General features: G+C 53.0%; 1 protein-coding gene across 1 annotated transcript; it reads left to right on the forward strand.

Moving 5' to 3' along the window:
- Positions 1 to 597: 597 nt before the first annotated feature.
- Positions 598 to 26,932, forward strand: KCNJ10 (potassium inwardly rectifying channel subfamily J member 10). Its single transcript, XM_037504465.2, has 2 exons — positions 598 to 638; positions 25,754 to 26,932. Exon 2 carries the CDS (start codon positions 25,754 to 25,756, stop codon positions 26,891 to 26,893), a length of 1,140 nt encoding a protein of 379 aa, XP_037360362.1. The 5' UTR covers positions 598 to 638; the 3' UTR covers positions 26,894 to 26,932.
- Positions 26,933 to 27,597: the final 665 nt, after the last annotated feature.

Raw genomic sequence — 27,597 nt, forward strand, 5'->3', positions numbered from 1 at the left:
CAGCTCCTGCCGTCTCCCTCCCGCCTCTTTCTCTCTCCCCGGGTCTGTCCCGGCCTGAGTCTTTGGGGGCTGCTCTCTGCCTGCGCCTCCGTCTGTCGGGGTCTCTATGTTTGTGGGTGTCGTCTGCGCTGCGCTTTCGTTTTTCAAGCCTCTTCCTTTGGGGTTTGCTCTCTGTTGCCTGGTCTAGCTTTGGGGCGCGCCCTGCCGTCTGCCTCTCTCGGTCCGGGTCTGTCCAGGCGAGCGCGCCCGGCCCGCACCTTAGTCCTCCCGCGTCTCCGCGTCCCCGCTCCGGGGCCCGCCCCTTGCCCGAGCCCCTCCAATCCCGCGACCCGGGGCTGGCGCTCCGCGTTGCCATTGGCGCGCCCCGCGCCCCCCGCCCCCGGCTGCCCGGCCCCCGCCGGGCCCTCCATTCACACGAAGTTTGGCTCCGTCTGAGGAGGGAGGGGGCGGCCCGGCCCGGCCCAGCTCTGCCCCCGGCCGGCCCGACCCCAGCCCCGGCCCTGGCCCAGCCCTTATCTGATCCCGGCTTCAGGTTTAAGAGTCCCGGCCCCGTCGTCGCTGCGCTCCTCTCTCCTGCTTGCCCCGTCCGTCGGCTCGTTCCGCTGCCCACCTAGGGGCCACTACTCCCCGGACCCAAGGTAAGACCCTGGCTCTGAAGAAGCAGCGCTGCTGCCCACCGGGGTTATTTCCTCCACTGTCCCCACAGTTTTGCTTCCCCCCCCCACCTCACCCCCCCCCCCCGCCCCACCTTAGCCCCTTTCTGCTTTCCCCGGCTGGCTGGCCTCCATCCTGTGTCCCAGTCTGTGTGAGGCAGGCTCCAAACCCACCCTTCTGGGAAGGGTTCCCCAAGAAGGTAACTTTACCCAAGGCGGTCACCTCCTCCCTTCTAGATTAAGAAAGGGGCTACCTGATACCCATCCCTTTGGGTAGACAGAGAGCCATCACAGCTGCTTTAAGGAGTATGACCACCATACCTAACCCTGCAACCCCCTGGCCTCCAGACAGTGCCCCTCTTCCTAGGCTCTTCAGGTCACTCCTACTCCCACGCCCAGCCCCTTCCTCCTCCCCATCCAATGACCCTCCATGGAGACAAGTACTGAGCACTGGTTCACATGGGAAGAAAACACACACAAGTCCAGATCAGCCTGGTATGTCCAGGACCTCTGCCCACCCAATCCCTCCATTCCCACTCACCTCCCACCTCAAGCCACCCTTCCCCATTACTCCCCCCACCCCTGGTGGCGTCACACTGAGCACCCTACGAGGAAGGAGCAGGACTATTTTTCTGGAGTGAGCAGAAAGATTGACTTCTATGGCATCCACCCTCCAGATAGAGATGCCCCCTCCCCAACCCATCCCTTCTTGCCACCAGGAACTGACCTAGGGCACTGTGTTAGGAAAAAGATGAGGGTTGGCATTTCCTGATTTGGGGGAGGGGGGAGAGCTGAATTTGAGGATGGGTAGAAGGATAAAATGGGGAAGTGGAAGTGGGGCATCTGTTATTTTGAGGTTTCATTGTTTTTAATGAAACCTCTAAGCAGTAAGGCAAGTGGGGGTGTGGGATGGTAAAGAGGCCAGGACTTGTACCCAAAGAAGGCCAAGGCTTAAAGGAGAACCGTGTTGCTCATCAGCACAACTCTGGCTAAGTTTTTGGCCCGTGTTAGTTGTGGTTTTTGAATTTCCCTCCACAAGGATCTTTCTGGTTGGGAGGGAGGTGGTGATGGAAGTTTTGGTGTTCTTCTGTAAGGTCTGCTGCTTATTTGGGGGTGCTGAGGGGGACCTGGAGGCCACCAAGAAGCCAGCTGAGGACTGACCAGCTGCACTGCTGAGTTTCATGTTGGCTCACCCTACACTCTCTCCCTAATCTCCAAGCATCTGAACATGTTCCTGGCATGATGGTGGGCAAGGTCCCATGCTCAGGGGTAGGTTTGTTAATGTCTCAGGGTGGAAGTTGGGGAACCCAGTGTAGAAGGAACCAGATGCCCATAGCTTGTTCTTCAGGGAGAGGAAACGAGAGAGAGAGGGGGGTAGGGATGGCGTCCTGCCCGGGAGAGAGTCCAGGGCCGGGCTGCAAAGGCAGTAGGCATGGTCCGGGCAGTGCCAACTCCTTTTCCCCGCCCCCAGTTCTTTGGTGGGGTGGCGAGGGAGGGAGAGAGGGGGTGTTGGGGGGTGATCTGGGCCAGACCAGCCTCCCAAAGCCCTTGCCAACCTGGGGCCTGAAAGGAGCTGCTGTTTTCTGAGTCATCTCCCCAGCCCCCACCCGGAGTCTGTGCAGCCAACTTGTCTCAGTGGATATCAAATGGCAATGAGTCCCCTGGGGGGGCAGGGAGCAGGGTTATGGTCCCATTTCTCCTGTGGGTCTGATGCAGAATCCCCCCGTTGCCCTACTCTGAGAAAGAAAACTCTATCATCCCACCATCTGCCCACACCAGTCTGGGACACATTTGCGTGGGAGGACTCCTTGTCTGCTCATGGCAGCCCCTTCCACCTCCCTGTGCCCCACTGAATGGCATCCCACTCCCCTGCCTGCCCCTCTGTTCCTGGGCTCCTCAGTTGGCTTGGGCTTGAAGGTAAAGGGCTGCCAGAAGACCCAGGGGCCTCCTTTCCTGTCCCAGGGACCAGGAGGCTGCAACAGAGGACGCGGGGTATGCTCAGATGAAGTCCTGGGGGTCATCCTGTGTTTGGTGGGATAAGAGGTTGGGCTCAAGGGGGGTGCATTGTGGAGGATGGATGGGCTTCCTCAGAGAGGGTAAAGTCTCCTAGCAAAATGTGTGGATTCCACACACAAGACGGAAGCTAGACGGTCTCCCTGGTGTTGGTATGGAGGGAATGCTGGGCACTGGAGCCCCTCAGCTTTCCTGCCAAGGGTTATCTAGGACGGAAGGAAGGAAAAACCCTCTGCTCTCCCTCCCCTACTCGGCCTAGATTCTTCTCTTGCCTGACTAGTCAATGCTATGTCCAGCGTGGGACCAAGCCGCCAGGGTGGTGGTGAGGCCCTGGAGGGGCAGAGAGAGGAAAACTGCAGGACACACAGTGGGGCTGGGGCAGCAGAAAGATTGGAGCAGAGAGGAGACCTGGTATCTGCGCATTTTAGCACCCCATCTGCTCCACAGCCAGGTTCTTGCGTGTTGGCTTCATTCAAGTTTAATACACGCGTGGCTGCCGTTGTTCATGGAGACAGTGCAACCGGGCGGCCCCTCTCCATCCCCTCCCCCGTCAAACCTTGAAAGGACAAAGAGAAAGGCATTGTGGGAAAGCTCCCCGTGGGTGTCTCCAGCTGGAGCCGGGATTTGAGGTGGGGGAGAGGGAGGGTGGCTCTGGAATGTGGAGGGAAGGAAGAGCTGACTGCCCCTGAGGGGCTGACTTGGTGCTTTGGTGCCACAGCCAAGGTGTGCAGGGTCTGTACTTTCTGCTCTGTCCTGGCTGCAGAAGACCCTGAGGGCTGAGGCTGCAGCTGGAAGGACAGACGGAGCTTTGATTTCAGGGTCTGTAAAAGGAAGAATCAGAAATGGAGATTAGGAAAGGAAGACCATCTTCTGGTACAAAACCAAAACAAAACCCCAAAAATGTCCATCCTCAATGCCTCTGAGGGGCGCTGTGAGGCTCCAGTCAGGATCATGTGATGCGGACAGGAGGCCTCAGGCACAGTGATGCCATGTGCCTTCCTGCCGGGGCCTCTGCTCCCTTGAGGCTGGGGGTTATGAGCTGGCCCTGGAGCCAGACTGCCTGGGTTGAAGATGGTTTCACTTGTAGTACCATGGACCTCTTCAGCCTCACCTCGGCATCTGTCATGTTGTGGATTAAGAGTCAGTAGGTGACCGGCTGGGTTGGGCTCGGTGTGTGGAAGTGCATTATCCCTGGGTCCCCTTTCTTGTCCCTGGGCTGGCCCAGCCCTTCACTGGGGTTTTTCTGGGCTCCTGTGCCAGGTCCCTACCCTCCATTCTCTTGGAGTTGGGAAGACAGGACTCTAACAAGTGGATTCAGACCAAGTTCCTGGCTGTCTGGTTCTGGCCAGGCTCGGGTTTCCAGCCCACAGTCCCTTCTTCCTACAAGTTTGCACCAAGCCAATGTCCTATCTTTACCTCAGGTTCAATCTGTGGGAACCAAGCTGTTGAGCTTCCTCAAAATTGTCTCTTCCCCCATTTTGAGCAACTTCTTTCTTGTAATCAAAGACCCTTTTCCCTACCCCCACATATTAGATTCTACCCGATGCTGAGACCTTCTTCTCCCTCTCTCCCATATCTCAGCCCTCCCTCCCTGACCTGGTCCCCTGTGACTTCAGTCAGTTTCACTGACCCCTCTTCTTTGTCCCCAGGTCAGCCTGCACTTCCCATCAGTCAGATGCCCTCAGCTGCCTCCTAGAGGCCTCCCTGATTCCAGCCTCTCTTTCCTTGCCCCCTCCCCCCCGCCCCCGCACCCTCTCCAGCCCTGTGCTCCACCATGGAGTTATCACCAGGGGGTTGTCCTCATGAAACATCCATTTTGTTCTGTCCCTTTCCTACACAGACATTGGCTTCAGATGAAAACCCCTAATCACGGTCTTCAAGACACTTTGTATTGGCTTTCCCCCAGCCCTCCAACTCCCCCATCTTCTGGGGCTACCCTACTCAGGCAGTTCGAGGGTCTGCCCGAAGGCCCCTGAGCCACACCCCTCCCCCATCCTGGGCACTTGGGACCCTTCAGAGTCTTTCCTTCTGCACATTTCCCTCCTGCTTCCATCTGTTCTCTTCTCACTGTGCCTCTTCTTGGCACCCCCTTGTGCCTCGTGCTGCGACTTTGCCCTGATGCCAGATGCAGCAGTGTTGTTGGAGGGACACCTGTCTTCCCCACTGGACTAGGGCCTTCTCTAGAATTAATTCCCTTTCCTTGGGGATTCCCTGAAGCAAAGGAGGCTCTTCCTTCCCTTGTCCCCTGGGATCCTGGGTCCCAGTGCAGCTGCCAAGCAGCCTGGCACTAGATAGGGGTACTTTCTGACTGCCAATCATGTGTGGGGGGACCCTGACTTCAGGGGCTTATGAGTGTCCTGGAGTAGGGTGTATGTGAGCTCTTATCATCTAGTTCTCTAAGAAATTTCAGGAAAAACCCCTTTCCTATCAGCCACCCCATCCTGCGGACGTGGCTTTATCCTAGAACCCCCAATTTCTATCCTGGTTGTTGGGCTTCGGAGCTGAAAGGGGTAAAAGTCAGGGTGGGGTGGGGACAGTGTAACTCTGAATAGGGCCACACAGGCAGGAAGACACATGGGGCCACCTCCCTGTGGGGGCATGCCTAACCTTTTACTGTCCCTTTCTTCCTGGGACTGCCCCCTGGGCTCCAGCCTGGTCCCAGACTTACCATGAGGCCCCGCACACACATCCCCACAGCTCAGCCTCCCTGGTGACCAATGATAAAAAGACATGGGCAACTGGCAGGAAGAGAGGATAAGAGTCTGATCTTGGGCGCCCTTTACATTCTTACAAATTATTGACAATTCCAAAGAGATTTTGCTTGTGTGGGCTGGGTCTATGGATGTGCTAGAAATGAGAACTGAGGAGACTTAAACTATTTATTAATTCAATCGAAAAGTACGACAAACCCACTTCATGTCGACAGGAATGACATGGCTTTCATGAAAGTAGTTATATTTGAAAAACAAACAAAAAAGTTTAGTAAAAAGAGCCTATTGCTTCACATTGTCATAAATCTTACACTTGGTTTCTCATGTCTGCTTCTGTGTTCACTATGTTGCAATATCATATGCCATGTAGCTCTGGAAACTCCGCTAACTCTCATGGCAGAACGAAAGTGAAAACAGCAAATTATATGTCAGCACTATTATGAAGGGAGTGTGGACCTCACGGAGCCTCTGAAAAGACCTCAAAGCCCCCAGAGTACCCGGACCACACTTTGAGGATCACCGGATTGCAAGAATCCCCAGAAAAGAGTTAAAAAAAGCCCTGGACCAACTGATTTGTCTAGCTGACCCCCCTTCAGCCTCCCATGGCTCTGTGAGTGTTGTCACTGGGGACAGTCTGGGCCAGCGGTCAGTCCCGTGGCCCTGGACACAGGCTACTTGAGCTTGAATCTCAGTCCCACTCACTCGCTGTGTGCCTGGGGTACATTATGAACATCTCTGTGCTTCCGTTTTCTCGTTTACAAAATTAAATGACCTAACACTAGAAAAGGACTGAGAAAGCATAATTTGAGCTCTTATTTAATTCCAGGACTTTGCCCCTGAAAGCATTGCCCATCAGCTCTGAAGGCAGAGGCAGAGGAGGAGGTCGTCAGGGTGCAGAGGTTATAGATTCGGCGTTCAGGGTGGGAAATAGGCTAGTACAAGTCTCCACAGGCTGTCTCTTCCCTGCTTGTCACCCACAGCCCCACCCAGACCATGGTCTCCTCTTGGCTCCCACCTGCCCTTTTGCTGGGGGCCCTAAGCTGTGCGTGGTCCCTGGGGAAAGGTGCTATGGTGCTGCGGTGTTAGTAGGGGTGGGCGAGGTGCTGGAGTCTTCTGGCCAGGAGAAGATAATCGCCCTCCAACCCAGCGTGGGGAAGGGAGGAGGCAGATGGGGAGACAGGCAAACACTAACTGGGAAGAGTTAGTTCTGACTTTTTGGCCCTTCTGTCAAATTCTCAAGTGGGGTTGCAGGCGCCACCTTTGTCATGGGCCCAGATATCTTGCCGTCTGTTGCTTTGTTTCCCTCTCCTGCCTACATAATGAATAGGTGGTACAACTGAGGCACAAAGTGGGTGGCTCACCCTGCCTCTTTCCTGGAGCCAAGGACCAAGGGCCAGGCCTCCGACTGCCCCTCCTACCCCAACCCCCATCACTGGCTTTTTCCACTTGGAAAGTCCTTTCTGGTGAGTGGCAGGTTTGGGGGCCCTGGTCCAGTGTTCCTCCCCAGTCTCTGGGCAGTGCCCCCAGGGGAGCCCCTCTGCTAAGGTCTCCAGTCTCAACCATGCCCCACCCCATTCTACCCCCCTAGCTAGCAGCCCCCTAGCTCCTGCTTCTGGGCTGTGGGACAGGGAGAGGGCTGAGGGGCTGGCTCTGCATACTAATGTCCTGCCCATTGTCAAAGCCCCTTTGTGCCAGAGAGCTCCATTGAGGCGGCTCTGGGGCGGGCACAATGGGGGCTCTGTCCCTGAGTTCCCCCAAACAGTCACCTGCTTTCAGAGCTTCCCCCACCACCACCCCCACCAGCCCCAGTGTCCAGAGGGCCCAAGAGTGTGGGGGAGCAGGCCCAGGGCTGGGGGATGGGCAGACAGTGGACCCCCCCTTCTCACTCCCTGGGCATTGGATGGAGCAGGCTGTGGAGGGAGAGGCCCCAGCTTCCAGGGTGGGCAGGCTGTGGAGGGAAAGGAATGCAGGTTCCTGGGGCTGACTAAGGGGACGGGGTGCTTACAGCCTGCCCATTCCTCTCCACATGCCCAGCCTGGGCCCCACTACCGCCTCTCCTCCTCCCACTGTGGGCCTCATAAATGCAGAGGCACTCAGCACCACTCATCTATGCAGCCTGTACACTCCTTCCTGTACATGGCAAGTGGAGGGGCCTGGACACAGAGGATGGCCAGGCACGCAGCGCGGCATGCCCCCACCACAACTGGCACCGGCAACTGCACACTGTCCATTAGAAAATGCACCTGCACACCACTCATTCCCACCTGTCCCTGCACCTGTGCACCATCCACTCCCACCTGCACCTGCACGCGGCTTCTGCCCCACCCCCTCACCTTGCACCCCTTCCACCAGCCTGGGGCGGCTCAGCACCACCTCCATGCCCTCGCTGCCCCCTGCTGCTCTGACACAAGTTATAACAAGTTTGCACTTGTTGTGACCTCAAGAATGTGGCCCTGGGGCGGGGAATGTCCCGCTGCCCCAGACCGCACCTGCTTATACGTTAACCACGGGCACAGCCTCTCCTGAACTCTGAGCACGCTTCCCCCTTCCCCCGACCATGGAGGAGCCCAGTACCCAGGACCCTCCCTGGAGCTGAGCTGAGTATGAAGCACCAGCTTGCTGGGCAGGGCACTAGGGTACCACCTGTGAGGCTGGTGGGACATGTGTCATCTCCCTGCTTTACACAGGCTCTGCATAGTGACATAGTGCATCCAGGTGGTCAGACTGGGGCTAGAACGCTGGTCTTTTACTCTAGGTGTTTTTGGGGCTGGGGGTGGGGGGGGGACACTCCATGTCTTAACTTCACCCAGATGGCCTATCCATGTGCAATTTTTAGCAGAGTTATCTATTACCCACCTTCTTGGGAAGACACAGGGGACACACTGAAGTGAAGGGGGTAGGGGTGGGGAAGAAGAACAGGTACAGGGAGATTGAATGGGATTCTGGGTCTAGAAAGGACCTCCAAAGGTCACCTTGACCTTCTATTGCTGCTCAGCAGAGTGAGCCTCCCCCCTCATCCCCTGCACTCCCAGATGCTGACTCTAGATTGCTGGAGAGAGCCCTATGGCCTTTGACTAGAAATAGACATTGAGGTCTCTGTCAACTTCAAGTCCTTCATGATGCCTGGGCTGACTGACCCTGCTGAACTGTATCCTGTATCTGTATAGGATCTATAGGACATCTGTGCCTTTCCTACTGTTCTGTCTCGGGTATGTTCTGGAAGCCTGTGGTTGGCTCTCTAAAATGGAAGAGATGACAGTCCCCTCAGGACCCCCCAGGACTTGCAGAAATCTGCATAGTATGTATGGGGACCCAGGGTGTGCTGGCTCCCATGCAGGATGGGGTACTGGCACTGTTTGCTCATCTATAGATGCTATTGACTCCGTGTTCCCTCAGTCAGAATTGCACAGACCCTCAAAGGCTGTGTCTACTCCTTCTCCCCACCAAGATACTCCCTTGGCTGCTGGATTTGCCTTCCATCATGCAGAGCACACCCCGCAGCCCCCACAGTGTGGTCACTGTGTTCCACATGCCCCTTCCACTGCCCCCTGTGGAGAAAAAGGCCCTTAGCTCCTGAGAGGGGATAGGGAGGCTCCCCCCTGAGTCCACTTCTGTATCTTATCAGCATGTCTGTACCCCTGCACCCACCCTCTCCTCAAGAGAGGACATGGGTGAGGAATGGTGGGAAGTGGATGGGGGTAGAGAGTCACTGTAGGATAAGGATGGCCCCTTAGACTTCTCTATATGGGGTCAGATGTCATTCTTTACACAGGGCACCCAGGCCTTGAGAGGTAAAAAGAGTTGAGAGGACACCTGTCAGAAAGGGGGTACACTCTCCTCAGTGTGCATCCTAAGCCCAGAGTACCTGGGAGTCTCCTCCATGGAGAGTGATCATAAGGATAAATCACTTAGGGAGCAGCAGGGAATGCTGAGTTTACATGATGAACTTCCTGGGTCTCAGGGATGTCTGGGCAGAGCGGACAGATAGACACATGGACAGATGGATGATTCACTCGCCTGGCTGAAGGAAAGGCCTACCTTCAGTCTCCCATTGAACAAGGCAGGGGGCCTGGGAGACAGTGCCCGTGTGCGCGCAGTCCCTGGGGCCTGAGGGCTTCCGGCTGCCTTGGGGGGCTCCCCTGGCAGTGTTCACAGCCCAGCAGAACATCAGCGAATCCGTCCCCCAATGGGCCATCTTGGCTTCTCCTTACAGCTTTTCTTGTTGGCATATTTTGGACCAGCTGCTGCAGTGGGTTGAGGAGGGTATGTGTGTGTGTGTGGGGGGGGGGGATTCCCAAGACCTGGATGGGAGGGCCCTTAGGCTGTGGCAAGCCTTGGGGATGAACTCAGTAGGTAATGGTTCAAGATTGATTCCACTACTGGGCTGTGTAGGAGCCCAGTAGGCTCTGGTAGGAAGAGAGAGGTTGGGTTGAGGAAGGCTGGGGTTATGGCCCTGATTCTAATAAAAATCACTTGTGCTATTAGCCAATGTGGGCAATGTGGGAAGTTGCTCAACTCTTCAAGGCTTTGGTTTCCCTGCCACTGAAGTGAGGGGGTCAGTGGGTGAGGGGCATTACATGATGGCAGGAGCAGGATGAACAGCATAGGCCTGGACTCAACTGTGGTCCCCTCACTAACTGGTGTCCTTCTAATGAATCTGCCAGTCTCCCTGGGTCTAGCTTCCATTCTGTATATGTGGGCAAGCCTTTGCCGACCTCCTAGGAAGACTGGAGCCCATTACATTGTGCAGGGGGAGAGGGAGTCAGTGGTGTGGAGACAGAGGAGGGGTAGTGTGTGGGGACAGAGGAGGAAGAGTTTCCCAGAGAAAGTGACATCTGAGCTGAGGCCTGAAGGGGAGGCAGAAGTCAACCAAGCTCCACAGAGGCGCCCCATTATTTGCCAGGAACTGTTGGTATGAGAAAGTGTGGCCTGTTCAAGAACTGTGAGAAGCGTGGTGTGGCTGAAGGACAGAGGGCATGAGTGAGTGCATGGAGGGCAGAGTACATGATGCTGGAGAGCCAGCCGAGTCACACTGTCATGGACTGCCCTACCTGTAGGTCTAGGGACTTTAGAATTGGGGGTCCCTCTGCTTCCCCTCCAACCTCACTTTCCTTTTTCTTTTCCCAAGCTCAGTCTTGGCCTTGGTCACATGGGCACCAGTAGCATTGGGCTCCCAGCAGGGCCAGGGAGAAACTCTGAGTCCAGGCTGTCTGGCCCTGGGCCAGGTTTCAGGCCTCATCTGAAGATGTTGCCTCTCTTACCCCCAACCTCTTACAGGAGACCCTGGCATCCAGGCCCCTTGCTAAGCACTGTGTACCCCCATGGGCCCCTTGGGCCTCGGTTTCCCCATGTGGCACTCACCATGGAGTCCAGAGCATTGATGGAAGAGGTTGTAGGCAGGTGGGGTGAGGACTGAAGAAATGAGAAAAAACGTGGCTCTTCAGTCCAAAACCTAGAGGCCACTGAGTCCCAAGGTCACTGGGGAACTTTATCTTTTTTTTTAAAGATTTATTTATTTATGCATATAAGAGCTGGGGTGTAGGCCAGAGATGTGGGGAGTGAGCGGATTCACTCAGAACAGGCAGAATGACTGAAAATACTGCTGAGGGGAGCAGCAGGCAAGACAGGAGAGGTCTGCTGTGCCATGTGGGTTGCTCCCTGGCGGGCCGGGGATCGAACTCATGCTGCAGAGGTTGAAGATTGCTTCATAGAGTGGTGCTTAATCCCTTGTGTCACCAGGGAGTTCCTGCTGGGGAACTTTAAGGATAGACTCTCCAAGGATAAAGCATGTCACACACAGAAAAAGGGAACCAAGGGAGGAAAATCACTTAGAGTCTCAGTGCTGTGGGCTTTTTATGTCAAGTGGCATGAGCAAGGCTCCATGTGAGCACTGGACACGCAAAAATGGACAGGCGGTTAGACTCAGCAGCCTCTGCTGCTGAGAAGTGAGCATGGTCCTTTCTGGAGGTGTAAGGATGACTCTGGGAGCTGCTCTGGTGAGGGCTCCACACTGGGGGTGACCCTTCTGCCTCCCCCCACTTTGGGACCCTGACCGACAAGTGTCCCTGGCGCAGGCCAGTGTGACCTGTAAGATCACAGAGGAGAAAGTGTACAGTGAGTTCTCAGCAGAGCCCAGCCAGTTACCCTCTTCCCTGAGGCAGTGAACCCCTGGTCCTGGGACCCATTAGCTCAGTCCTCTCTGCTTTCTCAGACTCAGGAGGCTGCTTGGTGATGCTTAGGCTCACTGACCTCCACTCCAAAATCTTCTGAGGCCTGGCCATCCCCGGCTCTGAGGAGCCTGCTGGCTGCCTGGAACTTCCTGGCCAGGGGTGTTCACTGAGGGCTGGACTCTGGCTGGTCTTCCTCATGGCATACCTGCCCCGCTTCGGGAAGGGATCCTCAACTGGGGATTTTAGGGAAGTGGGTGGAGATGGTGGAGGAGATGGGTTGGGGGCCTCTCCGAATTCTGGGGCTATGGAAAGTCCTTTACCCTAGAGAAGGGAGGCAGGAGTGGAACAAGAGCATTGCCAAACCCAGGGTGGGGGTGGGTGGGGTGGAGAAGGTCCTGATCTTAAATAACATCAGCAATTTTCTCTACCTCTTTGGGCTGTAGTTTCTCTGCCTCAGCAGATAGTTCTCCTTCATCTCCAGGCCAGGATATAACACTACCTTATATTTGCATAGGGACCTTGTAGACTGCTCATGCTTTATCTTGCATAATCCTAACCACACAAGGGCAGGTCTCACCGCCTCCTTAGGTGAGGAAACTGAGCCCTAGAGAGATTAAGAGGTTGACCTAGTCTCCCCTGGTAGCGCAGGTGGTTGAGCGCAGCGCTGTGAAGCTGTCCGCAGCCTCTGCAGCACAGGTTCAATCCCAGCCAGCTGGCAAGAATCCCACATGGTGTGGCAGACCTCTCCTGTCTTGCCCGCTGCTCCCCTCAGCAGTGTATTTCATCAGTCTGCCTGTTCTGTTCCCTGCTCTGTCTCTGGTGAATCCTCTCACCCCTCCCGCTCATCTGGCCTGTACCCCAGTTCTTGTATGCATGAATAAATAAATCTTAAAAAAATAAAATAAAATTTCAAAAGTCAGATCACATTAAAAAAAAAAAAGGGAGAGAAATTGACGTTCCTATAGCTAGAAGGTGACGCAGAGCAGGATGGCAAGCAGATGGAAGAAGAATAGCTAGCATCCCCAGCTCTGCCCAGACAGGCCGGGATAACAAGGATTGAAAGTAGTTCTCCTCACCACCAGGTTGAGAAAGCTTCTGAGGCCCAGTGACTGGGTGACGCCTGCTAAGGATGGGGAGCGTGGTACATCAAGGGCCATGTGCTACATGGCCAACCCTCCAGCCCAGAATCATGCCAGGGGCCACAAGTCTCAGTCCTTCCTCTATACTAACCGGCTAGGTCAGAATTTAATTTGGTTAAACTCAAAGGCCATCATTTCGAAGAGCTCTTGAGGATAGAGGAGTGCTACTATAACATGATGGCAAAATGTCCCTGGAACATGGAGGCCAAAGACCTGTTTCTAAGGCCTTCCAGGCAGAGGCACCGAGTGAGCAGAGCATGCAGCGTGTAGGCCGTGCGTGAAGCACCTGTGGTAGTTCTCTAACCCAGGGGGTGGGGGCCTAGGCCGGAGTATCCAAGGAGAGTCCGTGAAAATTAAGGTGGAATCAGATGGTGAAGGATTTCAAACGCCCTGTCCAAGAAATTGGGTTTCCCCAGAAAAACTGTGGGAACCTGCTAAAGGATTTAAAGCCGGAATGATCCACTGGGGTTTGTGGCAGTCGCGGAGGGGCAGATATGAGAAGGGTGAGGCTGGGCACAAGAAGAGCAGGGGAGCATTGCTGCACTTCAGGTGGAAGAGAATCTGGGGCTGGACCAGGGTGGCCTCATGGGAGACAGGGAGGAGCCCGCAGGGGCAAAACTGACAAAACCTAGTGACCAGCTGTGTGAAGGGGGAGAGAGAAACCAAGGATGGCACCAAGGTTTCTCGCTTGGACGTGGAACAGATGGTATTCTGGGAACACAGAAGACTTACTTGGAGGGGAAAGGAGGATCGAACCCACCACAACCAGCATGCTCTAGACAGAGGGAGTCGTGAGCACTGGGAGTGATGAGGACTTCCTCAGGAGTGATGGAAACAACCGAGCAAGGGAGAGAGTGGAGAGATTAAGTCCATTTAAGAGGCAGAGAGAGCACAGCAGGAGAGCAGGTCAGAGGGGCACAGGCAGGAGCTGAGGGCCCCACTGCAGTCGCAGTGGGACCTTGCACCCGTCACGTGTCTTGGCACATCAAGGCTCTAATGGGAATGATCTCTGGGCCTCTCCCAATACCCCATGCGGCTGATCTTCTTGGGCCCTGTCCTCAGATGCAGTTTAGGTGATTTTCCCCAAATCACAAAGCCCAGATGTGGCAAAGCCAGTTCCCAACTACTGAAAGTCTAGAAAGTGCCGGGGGGTGGGGCACCACATGGTGGTAAGAGTCACAGGAGAGAGTATGGAGAACGGATAGGCCAGTTGTAGGCCTCTGATGCCCAGAGACGGCCCAGATGGGGGACTGAGAAATGCCTTTACGTTTAATGACTGGACTTTTGGCTGTGACCTTGGAGGGCATCTTATAGCTCTGTGCTCAGCAGACTGTGTAGGGGACAGAACTATTTCCATGCTGTGTGGACCGCACAGCCAGGTGGTCTGAGGGGCCTGTGGCTCTCATTTATATTAATAGATCTTAGTAGACTGAACCACTCGATATTGCTGATTTAAGATCCATTCTTTAAATTGGCAGTTTCTTGTGGTCCATCCTGATAGTAAAGGAGGAGGAATGGAGGTTGGGGTGGGGGCATGAGGGGGACAGAGGGGGCCAGGAGGCAATGCAGGGGCAGTGGGGCTGGCCGCCTGCCCCCTGGTGGTGGGAGATATTTGTGCAACACAGGCAGAGGGTCAGATAGCTGGTAAGGCTTTGCATTTGCAGGAGCTGCGGTCATCTGCTAGCTCCCCCTCACCCATGCTAAACCTGTGCTGTAAGTGTAGCCAAGGCTGGGGGTGCAGGAAAACCCTCCTGAGAGAGTTCTGTCTAGAAGAAACTTGTACTTCTAAAGTAGGACGATCCCTTCACCAGACCTTTGGGATCGGTAGGTGTGGATGCCCACGTAGGGACCTCTTTGCCTCGGCAGGGGACAGTGAAAGATTAGGGGCAGGAGGGCTGGCCTGTGAGAAGAGACTCTGGACAGGCATTTTGGCTGCTGCCCTGTTTCTGCCCAGCGCAGCCCCCTCCAAGCTCTCCTGAGTCCTTGGGGACCCTCTCAGTGGGTCAGAGCCCTGATGACAAGCAGATAGTGACGGATAATGGCCGATGATAGGTAGACGTTATTCCTACCAATGCCTTTGCCTCCAGCTGCATCATTATTATGATATGGTTTTTTTTCTGGCTGTGGGGTTGGGGTGAGGAGTTGGGTCTACACCTCCAAGCAGAAGTCCTGAGAAACAGGGACCCAGAGTGGCAGGCCTGGAGGCACCCAGGATCCAGGAGGCCATGCTCATCCTTTGTCCTGTGTTGACCTCCACGCAGTGCCTGCTCCTCACACACACCACCTCTGGGAGCACAGTGGCTGGAAGCAGGCACTGTTGGGGTGACCCAGGAGGGCGTGTGCTGGAAGTTGGGGGCAGGGGCATCAGAAACAGTGCCCACATGCTGCATGCCCCAGGAAAGCACCCTCCAGCCCAGTTGGGAAAGAGGGGCTCCCTGAGATGACCCCCCCCCTCAGCAGTTCTCTCAGGAACAGTGCTCCCTTCTTACAGGAGTAGACGTCCTGCCTGGGGATGAGGCAGAGGAGGGGCAAGAGTCCCTCTCAGCCCACACTGACAGCCGGGTGGTGTCTGGACAGAGGAGAACATCTGACATGGCCCCATCCCTGTCCCTCCCTCTCTTGACCGGAAAACAGTGGGGTCAGGAGGGCCAGGCAGAGGTCACCAGCTCCCAGGAAATGCTTTGAAGGCTTTATCCTTTTGATGAGACTATGAGAACTTTCCAAACGTTGACCTAAGGGAAGAAAAGCCCATTCATCCCTGGGCCAGAACCCTGGTGTCAGGTCGAGGGTAGAGGATGGAGGAAAGGACAGGAGGTAGAGGTGGGAGGGGGGAGGGCAGGGGCAGGGGACAAGGGTGCAGGCCACAGGGAGCCGTGACTCAGTTGGCAAGCAGGCCGGGACACACACACACTGCCCTCTTTTCCCCACCTCAAGATTTGTGTGCATCTGGCCCATTTCTATTTGTTTTTTTCCTCCTTTGGAGCAGGGCAGGAGGAGATTGATGAATAAAGACATCAAGTTTGAAAAGAACCCCAAATCCAACTCCATTCTTTCTTCAACCTTGGGCCTTACATAACCCTGCGGTGCTTTTCTGCCGGCCTTCCTCTCCACCCTCTCCTTTCTCTGCTCTTCCCTTCTCTCACCAAGAACACTTGGAAGCCCAGAAATGCTTCCTTTCATCCCCATGCAGCCGGTCCCCTATGGAGGCCTCCAACGTTGCTGTCCAAGCAGAACTGGTGTCCAGAGGAGACGCTCTGGGTGGGGAGAGGCAGCTCTTACTGTTTGGCCACGAGGCCAATGAAAAGGGACCAAATTGCAGGGCAACCCAGGCTAGCTGGAGTTTGAAAGCAAGAAGTGCCTCCAAGAGGTCCCAGCAGGGTGTTCTGGAAGGCAGAGGAGGGTTGTGCCCCAGGAGACGCAGGGGTGAGCCACAAGTCACAGTGAGCAGACTTGAAAGCTGTTTTCTTTTAAATTACATGAATTATTCATTGTATTCTGCCATGTATTGCTTAATATTCAAATAAGATTTCCCCTCAAAATCTCTGAGTAAAATTGACAACTCAGGAGAATACACTAAATGTAATCCTATGACTTGGCAGCTGGTTGGAAACTTGTGGTTCGGAGGCAACGCCCTTATCCACAACGAAGGAAAGCAGGGCCTGAGAAGTTCCAGTCCTGCCCAAGGTGGCTGCTTGCTCATCAGGGTAGAGTTGAAACTGGCACCTCTGTCCCTTGCTTCTTAGCCCAGCGCACTGTCCATGGGCAACGCGGCCTCCGTTCCTGTCAAGGTGTTGACACCCTCCGTCTCCAGGCTGTGCTCGAATGACACCCGCTCAGCCGTGGCAGATGAGTGGGCTTGGAGCAGCCTTGAGTTCTAAGAGATGTGCTCAGAATCCCTTGTGCGGGGGTCCTCGCTGGGCACGTGGGCATGCTGGTGGACCCCGGGAAAGAGTGAGATCTCCCCAGCTCCCTATTCCATCTCCTGCTCACTTATCTCTGCCCACAGTGACTGGCTTAGCAATACCTTTAACCAGAAATGACTGGCTTATTTAATAGCTGCCATGGGAACATCTCTATCTTCTTGGAAACAGCCTCCTTCCAACTCCCCAAGTCGGAGCTTCTTTTCTGGAGGGGAGACAGGAAGACTAGGAGGCTGTCAGGCTTAGGATTCCTCTAGCAATATGGACACCAAGGCCTTGGAGTGTAGATGGAGACAATGTGTGACGGGGACTTTGTTTTTTTGTTTCAAAGATTTATTTATGCATACAAGAACTGGGGTACAGGCCAGAGGTGTGGGGGTGGGGCTGGTGAGAAGATTCACCAGAGACAGAGTGGGAAACAGAACAGGCAGACTGAGTGGAACAGCGGGCGAGACAGGAGAGGGAGAGGTCTGCTGCGCCATGTGGGTACCTCCTTTGTGGGCCGGGGATTGAACTCATACTACAGAGGCTGCAGATTGCTTCATAGTGTGGTGCTTAACCCCTTGTGCCACCAGGGAGGCCCTGATGGGGAATTTGAAGAGCAGAGTTGTGCATGCCATTCCTTCTCCTATTCCTTCATAGGAGATCTTAAAAAATCTCCTCTCCAGGATGAGATGCAGGAGGCTGAAGGAACTGTGACGAGAAAGGACCATCAGACACATTTGCAGGGACTGAAAACACAAGGAAAGTGAAGAGGACAGAAGGGGAACACATTTTAGTAACAGGCAGCATGAGTCTCGAGGGGCAAGCAGGGCAGCACAGGTGACAGGAGCCACAGGGACAGTAGGGAGCAGAGTCCAAGAGAAGGAAATGGGGGAGCAAAGGCTGGCCATGCAAAACTAGAAGAAACAAGGGGATAAACAACCACAAAACGTGGGTGTCACTTCTGAGCACAGGCTGCATCCGGGAGTCTCTGCTGCTGAATTTTTCACACACCACATTCCCGCTGACATCCTAACATGTGCTTGGTGTCAGCTCCCTGGTGAGTGTGGAATCTGTTCAATGGTGGCACATTCACAGTAGTTTTCACCAGAAGCCAAAGCGGAAAGGACTTTGGGATCTGGCTCAAACTAGGCATTGGTCTCACCTCTGCTGCTAAATACCTGGCCCTGTTTCATCAGTAACTGTGAAGATGACAACTTTACAGACTTGTTGCAGAGACAGACTGTGGAGCCCCCGTCTAAAGTAGACATTCCGTACATGATAGTCCCGCCCTTTCTTCTACCAGTTCCCTGAACCAAACAGTGGAGGAGGATGTGCCCCCAGGCAGAAAGCACAATCACCGTGGCTCCATGACATGTGACATGTCCAGCAGCCTAGTGTACCACAGGGATGAGCCAGAGCTCCGTGCCTGATCCCTGAGGGAGCCACGGGCCTCCACATCCACACTGTGTGGCTGTTGCCTTCATTCCAGCGACCTGCCACAAAAGAGGTTGTGAGGGACCAGACCACATCGCTCTTTTCCCCATTTGTCTTATTAATGCCTTTCGCGTGTTCTTCAACCAAAAAGAATGGCTCTATTCCATGCTCACTTCCATGTACTCAGTGTGCACTTTTAGCTCCCACTGCTCCCTTTGCTGGAAGGGCCTTCTCTTTTTTTTTTTTTTAAAGATTTATTTATACAAGCACTGGGTACAGTCAGAAGCACGGGAGGGTGAGAGAATTCATCAGAGACAGAGATGCGAACAGAACAGGCAGACTGACGAAGTACACTGCTGACGGGAGCAGCGTGTGTGGCAGGAGAGGTCTGCGCACCATGTGGGACCCTTGCTGGTGGCCGGGGATCGAACCGGCGCTGCAGAGGCTGCGGGCAGCTTTGCAGCCCAGCGCTCAACTGCTGCGCCTCCGGGGAGGCCCAGGAAGGGCCTTCTAAGATCCTGGGTCATGAAGGGTCCAGACCTTGCCTGTCCTTCAAGCCCAGTCGCAATCTACCTTTCTCTATAAAATCTTCCCTAAATGAGATAGTCAGATATGGAGGGAAAAACTCAACCCCTGGTTATTACTTACTGAATCTGTTTCTTGGTGTAAACGGGGAGACTAACATTCTTAGACTAACATTCTTTGTGCAAATATAATGAATTAACATTAAAAAATGCCAATATCCCACACACAAAAAAAAGGCCTCCCCTGGTGGCGCAGCAGTTGAGCACTCAGTTGCAAGGCTGCCCACAGCCTCTGCAGCGCCAGTTCAATCCCCAGCCACCGGTGAGGGCCCCCCCCCCCCGCCAAAAAATGCCAATTACTTAGCCCAGTGCCTGACATATAGTAGGTGCTCAATCAATCATGGTCATCATCTTCCCAACTGTTCTTGACTCAAGGCCACCCTTCCCTTCACATAAACCTGATTAGTTTACTGCCACCTCTTCTACAGCATGCACCACTTCCTGCCATGTGGTTGCCTGCCTTGGTAGATTTCAAGGTCTTCAAGACCAGAATCTACATCAAATTCAACTCCATCATTCCAGTGCCTTGTTTAGAATCTGACACCCAGTAGATGGTAAAAACACCAAGTTTCTTGCACCATGCATGAAAACTCAACTGAAGCTGCATGGATCTCCCACCTGAATAGCAGCAGCATTATTATAGCTGAAAACATTTAGTTTGTTTGCATATATATTAGTGTTGCTAATTACTGGGGTTTCCATGTATAGAAATAAGAAAACATCATAAGAAAAATCCAGAAGGAGTCTCCCCGGTGACACAAGGGAGCTATCTCAGCACTATGAAGGTATCAGCAGTTCGATCCCCCACCAGGGAGCTGACCCACTAGGTGCAACAGACCTCTCCTGTCTTGTCCGCTGCTCCCCTCAGCAGTGTATTTCAGTAGATCCACCCTTTTTGCTCCCCACTCTGTCTCTGGTGAATCCTCTCATGCCTCCACACCTTTGGCCTATACCCCAGCTCTTGTATGCATAAATAAATAAATAAATTTAAAAAAAAGAAAAATCAAGAGAGAAGGATGAGAAGGTTCCAGAGTGAGAGTGCAGGTCTATTCTTCCTATAGAAGCCAGGAGCTTCCACGCCTCTCTGTCCTCTGTGAGCATGGAGTCCAGTCCCTAGTCTCTTAGATTGACCCCCATAGCTGGAGAGGTTTGGGAGCACTCTCTGCTCATTCATTCACTCATAAAATACTTCTTGAACACCTACTATGTGTCCTACATTGTGCTAATCATACATCAGGCTAATCAAAACACTGTGCCTGAATCCTATTTCAATAAGCTCATCTGCAGTAGAAGATGAATGATAAGCCAGATAGAGGCATGCCGTGAAGGTATGAGCCCAAAAGAGGGATGTGTACCTTATGGATGTGGGCATCAGAGAAAGTTTCACGGAAGAGGGATCATTTGAAAAAGACTCTGAAAGAAATCTTGAGTGTGCAGAGACAAGGAAAAAGGGGTGGCCCAGAAAAGAAAAGAGCAGGAACAGTCACTGGAGGTAGGGAAGATGGTGCAGGCAGCAGGAAGCAGGGGTAGTTGGCTTGCTGTGCAGAGAGGAAATAGGAAATACAGTTGGAAGGGAAGGTTAGAAGTGGATCGGGATGATCTGATCAGAATAAAATGTGCAATGCTTTGTGAAGTATTGGGTGAGTGTTTGTTGATTGGTGATCAGGGGTATAAGTGAGGAAGAGGAATCCAGTAGCTGTGTAGGAAGAGAGGAGAGAGAATGGAGACAGGAGATGAGTAGGAGGCTGATTGATGCTGTGATTCAGCCAAAATGTGAAGGCCCTGGAGCAAGACAATGGAACAACGCGGAAGAGGCACAGGTAATATACCTACAGTATGTGGCATCTGAACAGCACTGAGTGGAGAGTTTGAGATGATCCTGAGATTTTCCACATGCTAATTCAGAAGATGATAGCAACATTAACTTTTTTTTTTAAGATTTGTTTATTTATACAACAGCTGGGGTACAGGCCAGAGGTGCAGGAGGGAGAGAGGATTCGCCAGAGACAGAGTGGGGAACAGAACAGGCAGATGGACCGAAATACACTGCTGAAGGGAGCAGTGGGTGAGGCAGGAGAGGTCTGCTGTGCCATGTGGGTCACTCCCTGGCCGGCCGGGAATCGAACCCGCACTGCAAAGGCTGTGGACAGCTTCACAGCACAGCGCTCAGCCCGCTGCACCACTGGGGAGGCCTGGCAACATTAACTGTAAAGGGGAAAAGAGGGGCCACAGGGAGAAGAAAGAGGATTCATTCACATCTGGATGAATGCTTTTATGTGCTCGCATCCTAAATCTCCTTGCAGTCAGGATCCTCTTGCCACAGAGAAAATAGAAGCAATTCTTTGCTCAGGGTCCCTTCTGGCCCCGGGAGGGAACTGAAACAGCCTTTCTAGCTACTTCGTTTGGCACAGACCATTTGGATGCCCCCAGCAATTTTCAAGGCTCATTCTCCCCTCCATCTTCTTGCAAAAGGAAGAGCTGCCCCAGAGGAGAGTTGAGGCTGATGCCTCGGGCTTTGCTTTCTTCCCCTTTTGAGAAAAGGATTTGTAATCATCTGCAGCTCTAAGGGAGCCTGGGTAAGCTCAGGTCTGATGAGGCTCCACCTGAAGTCTCCATGAGCTCAGCCTCTTCCCGGAGGTGGGCTCAGGCTACAGCCTTGCTCAGGCCTGTCTGTCCAGATCAAGCTTTCAGTCATTCCTTCACTCAAGCTGCAGCCATGATGGGGACACGGGTGAGAGTCACAGTCTATGTTTTTAAATTAAGAACTTGCAGAAGGTGAACAACCACGGCAAAGCACTCTGGTGTTTTAAAGTAGGAATGTGTACACGGCCATGCCTAGGAAGCCCATGCTGGGTGGGGGAGAGAGACAAGACCAGGGCCAGGGAGGCTGAGCGTGGGGGGCAGGGGTGACACCTGAGTTGAGCTTTGAAAGCCAAGCAGGCCGTGAAGCAGGCACAGAGCTGTGGTGTGAGAGCAGGCCCAAGGGCAGAAAGGACAAAACGCTGAGGCTCTTCACACAGCTGGAGCTTAAGGTATGGGCACAAGAGTGGCAGGACTAACACCAAGAGGTGGGCAGGGGCCAGTCAGGAAGGGCCTTGACCACTGACTGCACGTAAATGCATTCATCCAGATGTGAACCAAGGCTTATAGTTTATACTAAAAGCAACAGGGAGCCAAGGCCAAATTTCAGTCACCGGAGTCACAAGAGCAGTGTCTGTACCCCCAAAGCAGTCCTATTCTCAAGGAAGGCCTGGGTACATCCGTTCATTCTGGAGAAGAATGACTTGAGCTCTCAGGTGAGGAAAGAAGGTTCTAGATGAAGCCATGGGTGTGAAGCTGTAGGTGGGTGCGGAATTTCTGAGAGGACATGCTGGACATCAGGGTAGGCCTGACCAGCCTTTGTTTTAGGGAGTCATTAGTTTAATTTTTAGAGGAGAAAGGTGATGATCTGTGTTTCTGTCTGTTTTCACCACTCAGAGGCTGGTCTGAGTTTCTCTCACCCTGTCCCTGGTATCTGACTGGGCCTGGTACCTGTCTTGGGAAGTAGCACCCTCTAGAGGAAAGAGGATGCATTTCAGGTGGGATAGCAAATGGTTTCTAGAGCTTTGAACTGCTCCCTTTCCAAGGCTCCGCCAGCTTGGGGGTGGAATGTGGTGGATTGTTTATCCGCTTCTGACTCTGACCACCACGGAGAACAAAGCTGCCTGGCTGTGGGAGGTGGCACAACAGCTGGGAGCCGCAGATAACAGCTGGAGGAGGCAGATAATGGCTGGCAACAGCCGGCATACAGCTGGAGGCGGCAATCACAACAAAGAGTTTTAGCCAGTGGCCAAAATCTCCAGTGCTCCTGGGTTCCAGAAACTCCAGGCTCTGTCTTCTCTGTCCCAGATATGACCCTTTTCAGGGCACTATAGAGGCACCACTTGAGGCCATGAGGCCCTTGAGAATCGACCTGGGAGACACAAAAACATTTATTACATTTATTACTCTTGGATCAAGAGTCAGAAGACCTAGGTTCTGGCTCAATGCTGCTACCAACATAATTAGGGAAAATCTCTCTAAGCCTCAGTTTCTAAGGGTGCCTTTCCTACTTACCTCATGGTGCAAGGGCCAAATGAAATATTTGACAAACTGAAAAGGGATATATTCCCAGACTATTAGTCTGGGAATAAACAAGGCTTTCCTGAGGCCTCAAGAGCTCCCACTGCCCCAGAGCTGCAGACTGTCTCCTCAGCACGGAGCTAGGAATTGAGGTGCAGCCCCAGATCCAGTGTGGGTGATAGAGCCGGGGAGGAGGAGGAGACAGGCATCTTGATCTGCCATGAGTGTAGGTGGAAGCCTAAAGACAATCTCTTAATCTCCCATCCAAAACTTTAATCCCCTCGACAGTGTCTCTTCAAGGTGCTCACCCAACCTGTCCTCAAACCCTGCCAGGGACTGGGCACTCTCTACTTTTCGTAGCCTGTCCCGACTGTTGTGATGTTGTCACATCAGTCTGGAATCTTTTCCTTTGTGGTTTCAGCTCACCGGTCCTGTGTTCCTCTTGGAGCTCAAAAAACAAGTCCAACTCCTTATGCAAATGACAGCTCTTCAAACCAGATATTTTCATGTGGTCATTATATAGATCTCCAGACTAAACCTCCCCATTTCCTTCAATCATGCCTCATGTGACTTGGTTACGAATTCTCTCATACCTGACTGTTCCTTGCTACGTGATATGGGGGATGTGGAGCAGAGCAAAATCAACCACTTTCCTCTTCTAGATACTTGCACCAAAAATTGACGATGGTGCTGTTTCTCAGGTCTCAAAACACATAGACTATTTTCCGCTAAATGCTTAAATCTATCTTCATTATTCTACTTGTGAAATCATATCTTTCCAGCCCTGGACTTGCTCAGGTGATTTTACGACCCAAATATGTACCCAACATACATCCTCTTGTTAATTGGCACTGTCATCTGCCTCCTTTTAGATCCTAATTCTGCTCCACACCTTGCATTTGCAATCAGTCCCAACTTTGTGTCATCCACATAATTGATGGTCATGTGTTCTACAGTTTTGAATAAAAATAGTGTGGAGAACATCTAATAGGGCAAGGTCAACGATAAAGTTTTTAAGTACCTCACTAGAAAACAGAGTGCAGGCTATCAGGAGCCACTCACCAGAATCACCGATTTACTGTGACTTACCTAATTAGATTAGCACTCTGTTCACTTTTCTCTGTCTTATCCCCAAGGACATAATAAGAGATCATCTCAAAAATCTTGCTTAAACCATCTATTGCATTTTTCTGATCTGCCATTTTAGTAACCTTGTCATAGAAGGAAACTAGGTAAATTTAATATGTCTTTCTTAAAGACTCACTCTGCCCCAGTGCCCAGCATCTTAATGTTCCCTCCTAGAATCTTCATAGGATCAAGAGCTTATCTGTGTAGTCAGTGAAAGGGACCTCTATTTTCTCTTTGAAAATTAAAATCATGTTCATTCATCCACAACTTCCTAGCACTCCCATGTCCTCTCAATTCTCAAAAGCTCTTACAGAGGTTTCACATCTTTATAAAAGTTCGAGGAACAAAGGAGTATGCAAGCTACCCTGTCAACTTTGAATGGTCTATGCATGCAGGTATTATGATGGTCGGTTACTATTACTGCTTTTACTGAGTACTGAATGCTGCTTTATTTGGACTTTAAATACAGATTCAACTTCCAGAGCTTCCCTTTTGCTCAAAGTAGCCATGGGTATTGGAAAGTATGTGGCATCAGATCTGGACAAGAATTCCAAGGGGGCAGGGGCTGGTAAAATGGGCTCCTGGTTGGACCATTCTGGATTCTCATCCATTGATGATCTCATTTCATGTATCTACCTACTTGAGTAGATATATGAACTTAGAGTCTTTCAGGAGTAAGGTCATGAGGAAGACAGGGGAGGGATTTTGTGAAATGATAAATTTTTGTGAAATGATAAAAGGCAGTGGTTCACACTTCCTGGAATGGAGAATGTGATGGGCCTCTCTGTTCTCCAGAAAGGGCCAAATTCTCCAGAAAATACCCTGCTCCTTCCCAGAAGCTTGGCCATGAGATTCAGAGTCCAAGTGATTGAACTTGTGATTGAAATTCAAGTGATTGAAATTCTTTCTCTTCTGGAAAAATACAAGTTACCCCTAAGACGGGGAGTGGGGGGTGGCGGGCACCTTGTATTAAGTGAGGTGTCTCCTATTTCAGTGCCTTGTCCCACTTTCTGCTATCAAGACAAATAGCAATCCTAAATTTGAGCTTGTGCAGACAGAGCGACTAACACACACTCCTCTCCTACTTCACTTGGTTTGAGATAGTTTTGCCACCTACAATCTGGCACTCTCCCAGGCCTTGGAAAAATGCTGCAGTGCTGCCAGGAAGCTTAGCATGTTGTTTCTCCTCTGCCATTGCTCTTTTCTTCTTGCTCAGCTCCCAACACCGTCCCAGGCCCTACCCAGACTGAATTTCCCCAGATGATGCAAATAGGTGATGACTATGATAACACACAGTGAAACAGTCGAGTGTTTAGGGACCATCTTGGTGGGTAGGAGAATGCATAGTTTCTGCTGTTTTCTGAGCCAGGTGACGATCTCAGTGTCAGCAGTGAGGCCTGACATAGCGCGAGAGGAGAGACTGGAGACATTAAGGGTTGGTGTGTGTTAAGGGGGACTGGTAGAAAGATTTCAACAGGAGAGTCTTTCCTGCTGATGCCATCCCAAAGAATGGGGAGGGATCCTATTGCAGAATTAGAGCTCTTCACAGAACTGGGTCTGTAGTGACTGGAGACCAGTAGAGCCCCGTTTAGCTCAACCCATCTCCAAGGAACTATGAACATTACTCTTTCTTCTCTGCCTCTCCTAAGAATTACCGACAGCAGTCTGGGTTGTAATTCTTTGCTTATTGGACAAGTGTCTTTCTCTCGAGCCTGAGTCCTTGAAGAGCAGGGCCATTTTCATCTTTGCTCATGAGCTTCTTGCACAGTGCCTGGGCATACAGCAAGTGCTCAATGAGCATTTGCTAATAAGAGAACAAATAAGCATCGCCCTGATGAACACGGTTCTTCCTTCCCACGGGGCCATGACTGGGAGTTGGCTGTGATAACCTCAGCATGCTGTCTTGCCCCCTCAGATGACATCGGTCGCCAAGGTGTACTACAGCCAGACGACTCAGACAGAAAGCCGGCCCCTGGTGGGCCCGGGCCTGCGACGGCGGAGAGTCCTGACCAAGGACGGCCGCAGCAACGTGAGGATGGAGCACATTGCGGACAAGCGCTTCCTCTACCTCAAGGACCTGTGGACAACCTTCATCGACATGCAGTGGCGCTACAAGCTTCTGCTCTTCTCTGCCACCTTTGCAGGCACCTGGTTCCTCTTCGGCGTGGTGTGGTACCTGGTAGCTGTGGCGCATGGGGACCTGCTGGAGCTGGGTCCCCCCGCCAACCACACCCCCTGTGTGGTGCAGGTGCACACGCTCACTGGGGCCTTCCTCTTCTCCCTCGAGTCCCAGACCACCATTGGTTATGGCTTCCGCTACATCAGCGAGGAGTGCCCGCTGGCCATTGTGCTTCTCATCGCCCAGCTGGTGCTCACCACCATCCTGGAGATCTTCATCACGGGCACCTTCCTGGCCAAGATCGCCCGGCCCAAGAAGCGGGCGGAGACCATCCGCTTCAGCCAGCACGCGGTGGTGGCCGCCCACAACGGGAAGCCCTGCCTGATGATCCGAGTAGCCAACATGCGTAAGAGCCTCCTGATTGGCTGCCAGGTGACGGGCAAGCTGCTTCAGACCCACCAGACCAAGGAAGGTGAGAACATCCGGCTCAACCAGGTCAATGTGGCCTTCCAAGTGGACACGGCCTCTGACAGTCCCTTCCTCATCCTGCCTCTCACCTTCTACCACGTGGTGGATGACAACAGTCCCTTGAAAGACCTTCCCCTTCGCAGTGGGGAAGGTGACTTCGAGCTGGTGCTGATCTTAAGCGGCACAGTGGAGTCCACCAGTGCCACCTGCCAAGTGCGCACTTCCTACCTGCCGGAAGAGATCCTTTGGGGCTATGAGTTCACACCCGCCATCTCACTGTCAGCCAGTGGCAAATACATCGCTGACTTTAGCCTTTTTGACCAGGTTGTGAAAGTGGCCCCTCCTAGTGGCCTCCGTGACAGCACCGTGCGCTATGGAGACCCTGAAAAGCTCAAGTTGGAGGAGTCACTAAGGGAGCAAGCGGAGAAGGAGGGCAGTGCCCTTAGTGTGCGCATCAGCAATGTCTGATGCTGGGTTCCCCACCTCCCGCCCCTCTGGTCTCTTGCTTTTGGCACCCTGGGTGGGAGACGCCACCCAGGCTCACTGGAGGGCCCCAGAAGCACCTTCTCCACTCCCTCCCCCTTCCCCAGTGGCCAGCTGGTAGTCTAGGCCAATTGGAACCCCAGTTCCCTCCCCCTGTGCCCTATCACCACTTCCACCCCGATATACACACACCTCCCTTAGGCCAGGGTGGGGGAAGAGAGGGAAGATTAGGCTGCAGTGGCTCACCAGGCCTCAGCCATGCTTGGAGACGTACATTAGGAGGACCATGTGGTTGGACAGACAGCCTCCCCCCACCGCCCGCCGCCGCCAGAAAGTTCGGTGACTCGAGGCTGGAGCCCTCCCTCTCTAACTCCCCGGCTAGCAAGTTCTCTCAGGCGAGACCCTCTCTTATGGGCCCTTTGGGATCTGTGCCCTCAGAAATATAGGAATCTGGAATCAATTTATCCTGGGGTGTCTGCCAGTCCCTGTGGAAAGCAGCAGGTTTTTTCCTGGTGTCGCTTGTTGTTGTCAGCATCGGGAATCTGGGACTGGAACTTAGGACCTCGGTCAGGAGTATTTTCCTTTTCTCCTTTCTCAAGTGGGCCTTCTCCTAGGATACTTGCTCTCTTGCAGATGTCTGCTCCCAGAGAACTGGGGTGGACCCAGGAAATAAAAATCATAGCCCCACA

The sequence above is a fragment of the Talpa occidentalis genome, unplaced genomic scaffold (genome assembly GCF_014898055.3).
Source record: "Talpa occidentalis isolate TD23 unplaced genomic scaffold, MPIMG_talOcc4v2.1 talOcc4.12, whole genome shotgun sequence".
Lineage (NCBI taxonomy): Eukaryota > Metazoa > Chordata > Mammalia > Eulipotyphla > Talpidae > Talpa > Talpa occidentalis.

What these genes read in the sequence shown, in the direction of transcription:
- KCNJ10 (XM_037504465.2), top strand. Translation starts at nt 25,754, where the DNA reads ATGACATCGGTCGCCAAGGTGTACTACAGCCAGACGACTCAGACAGAA.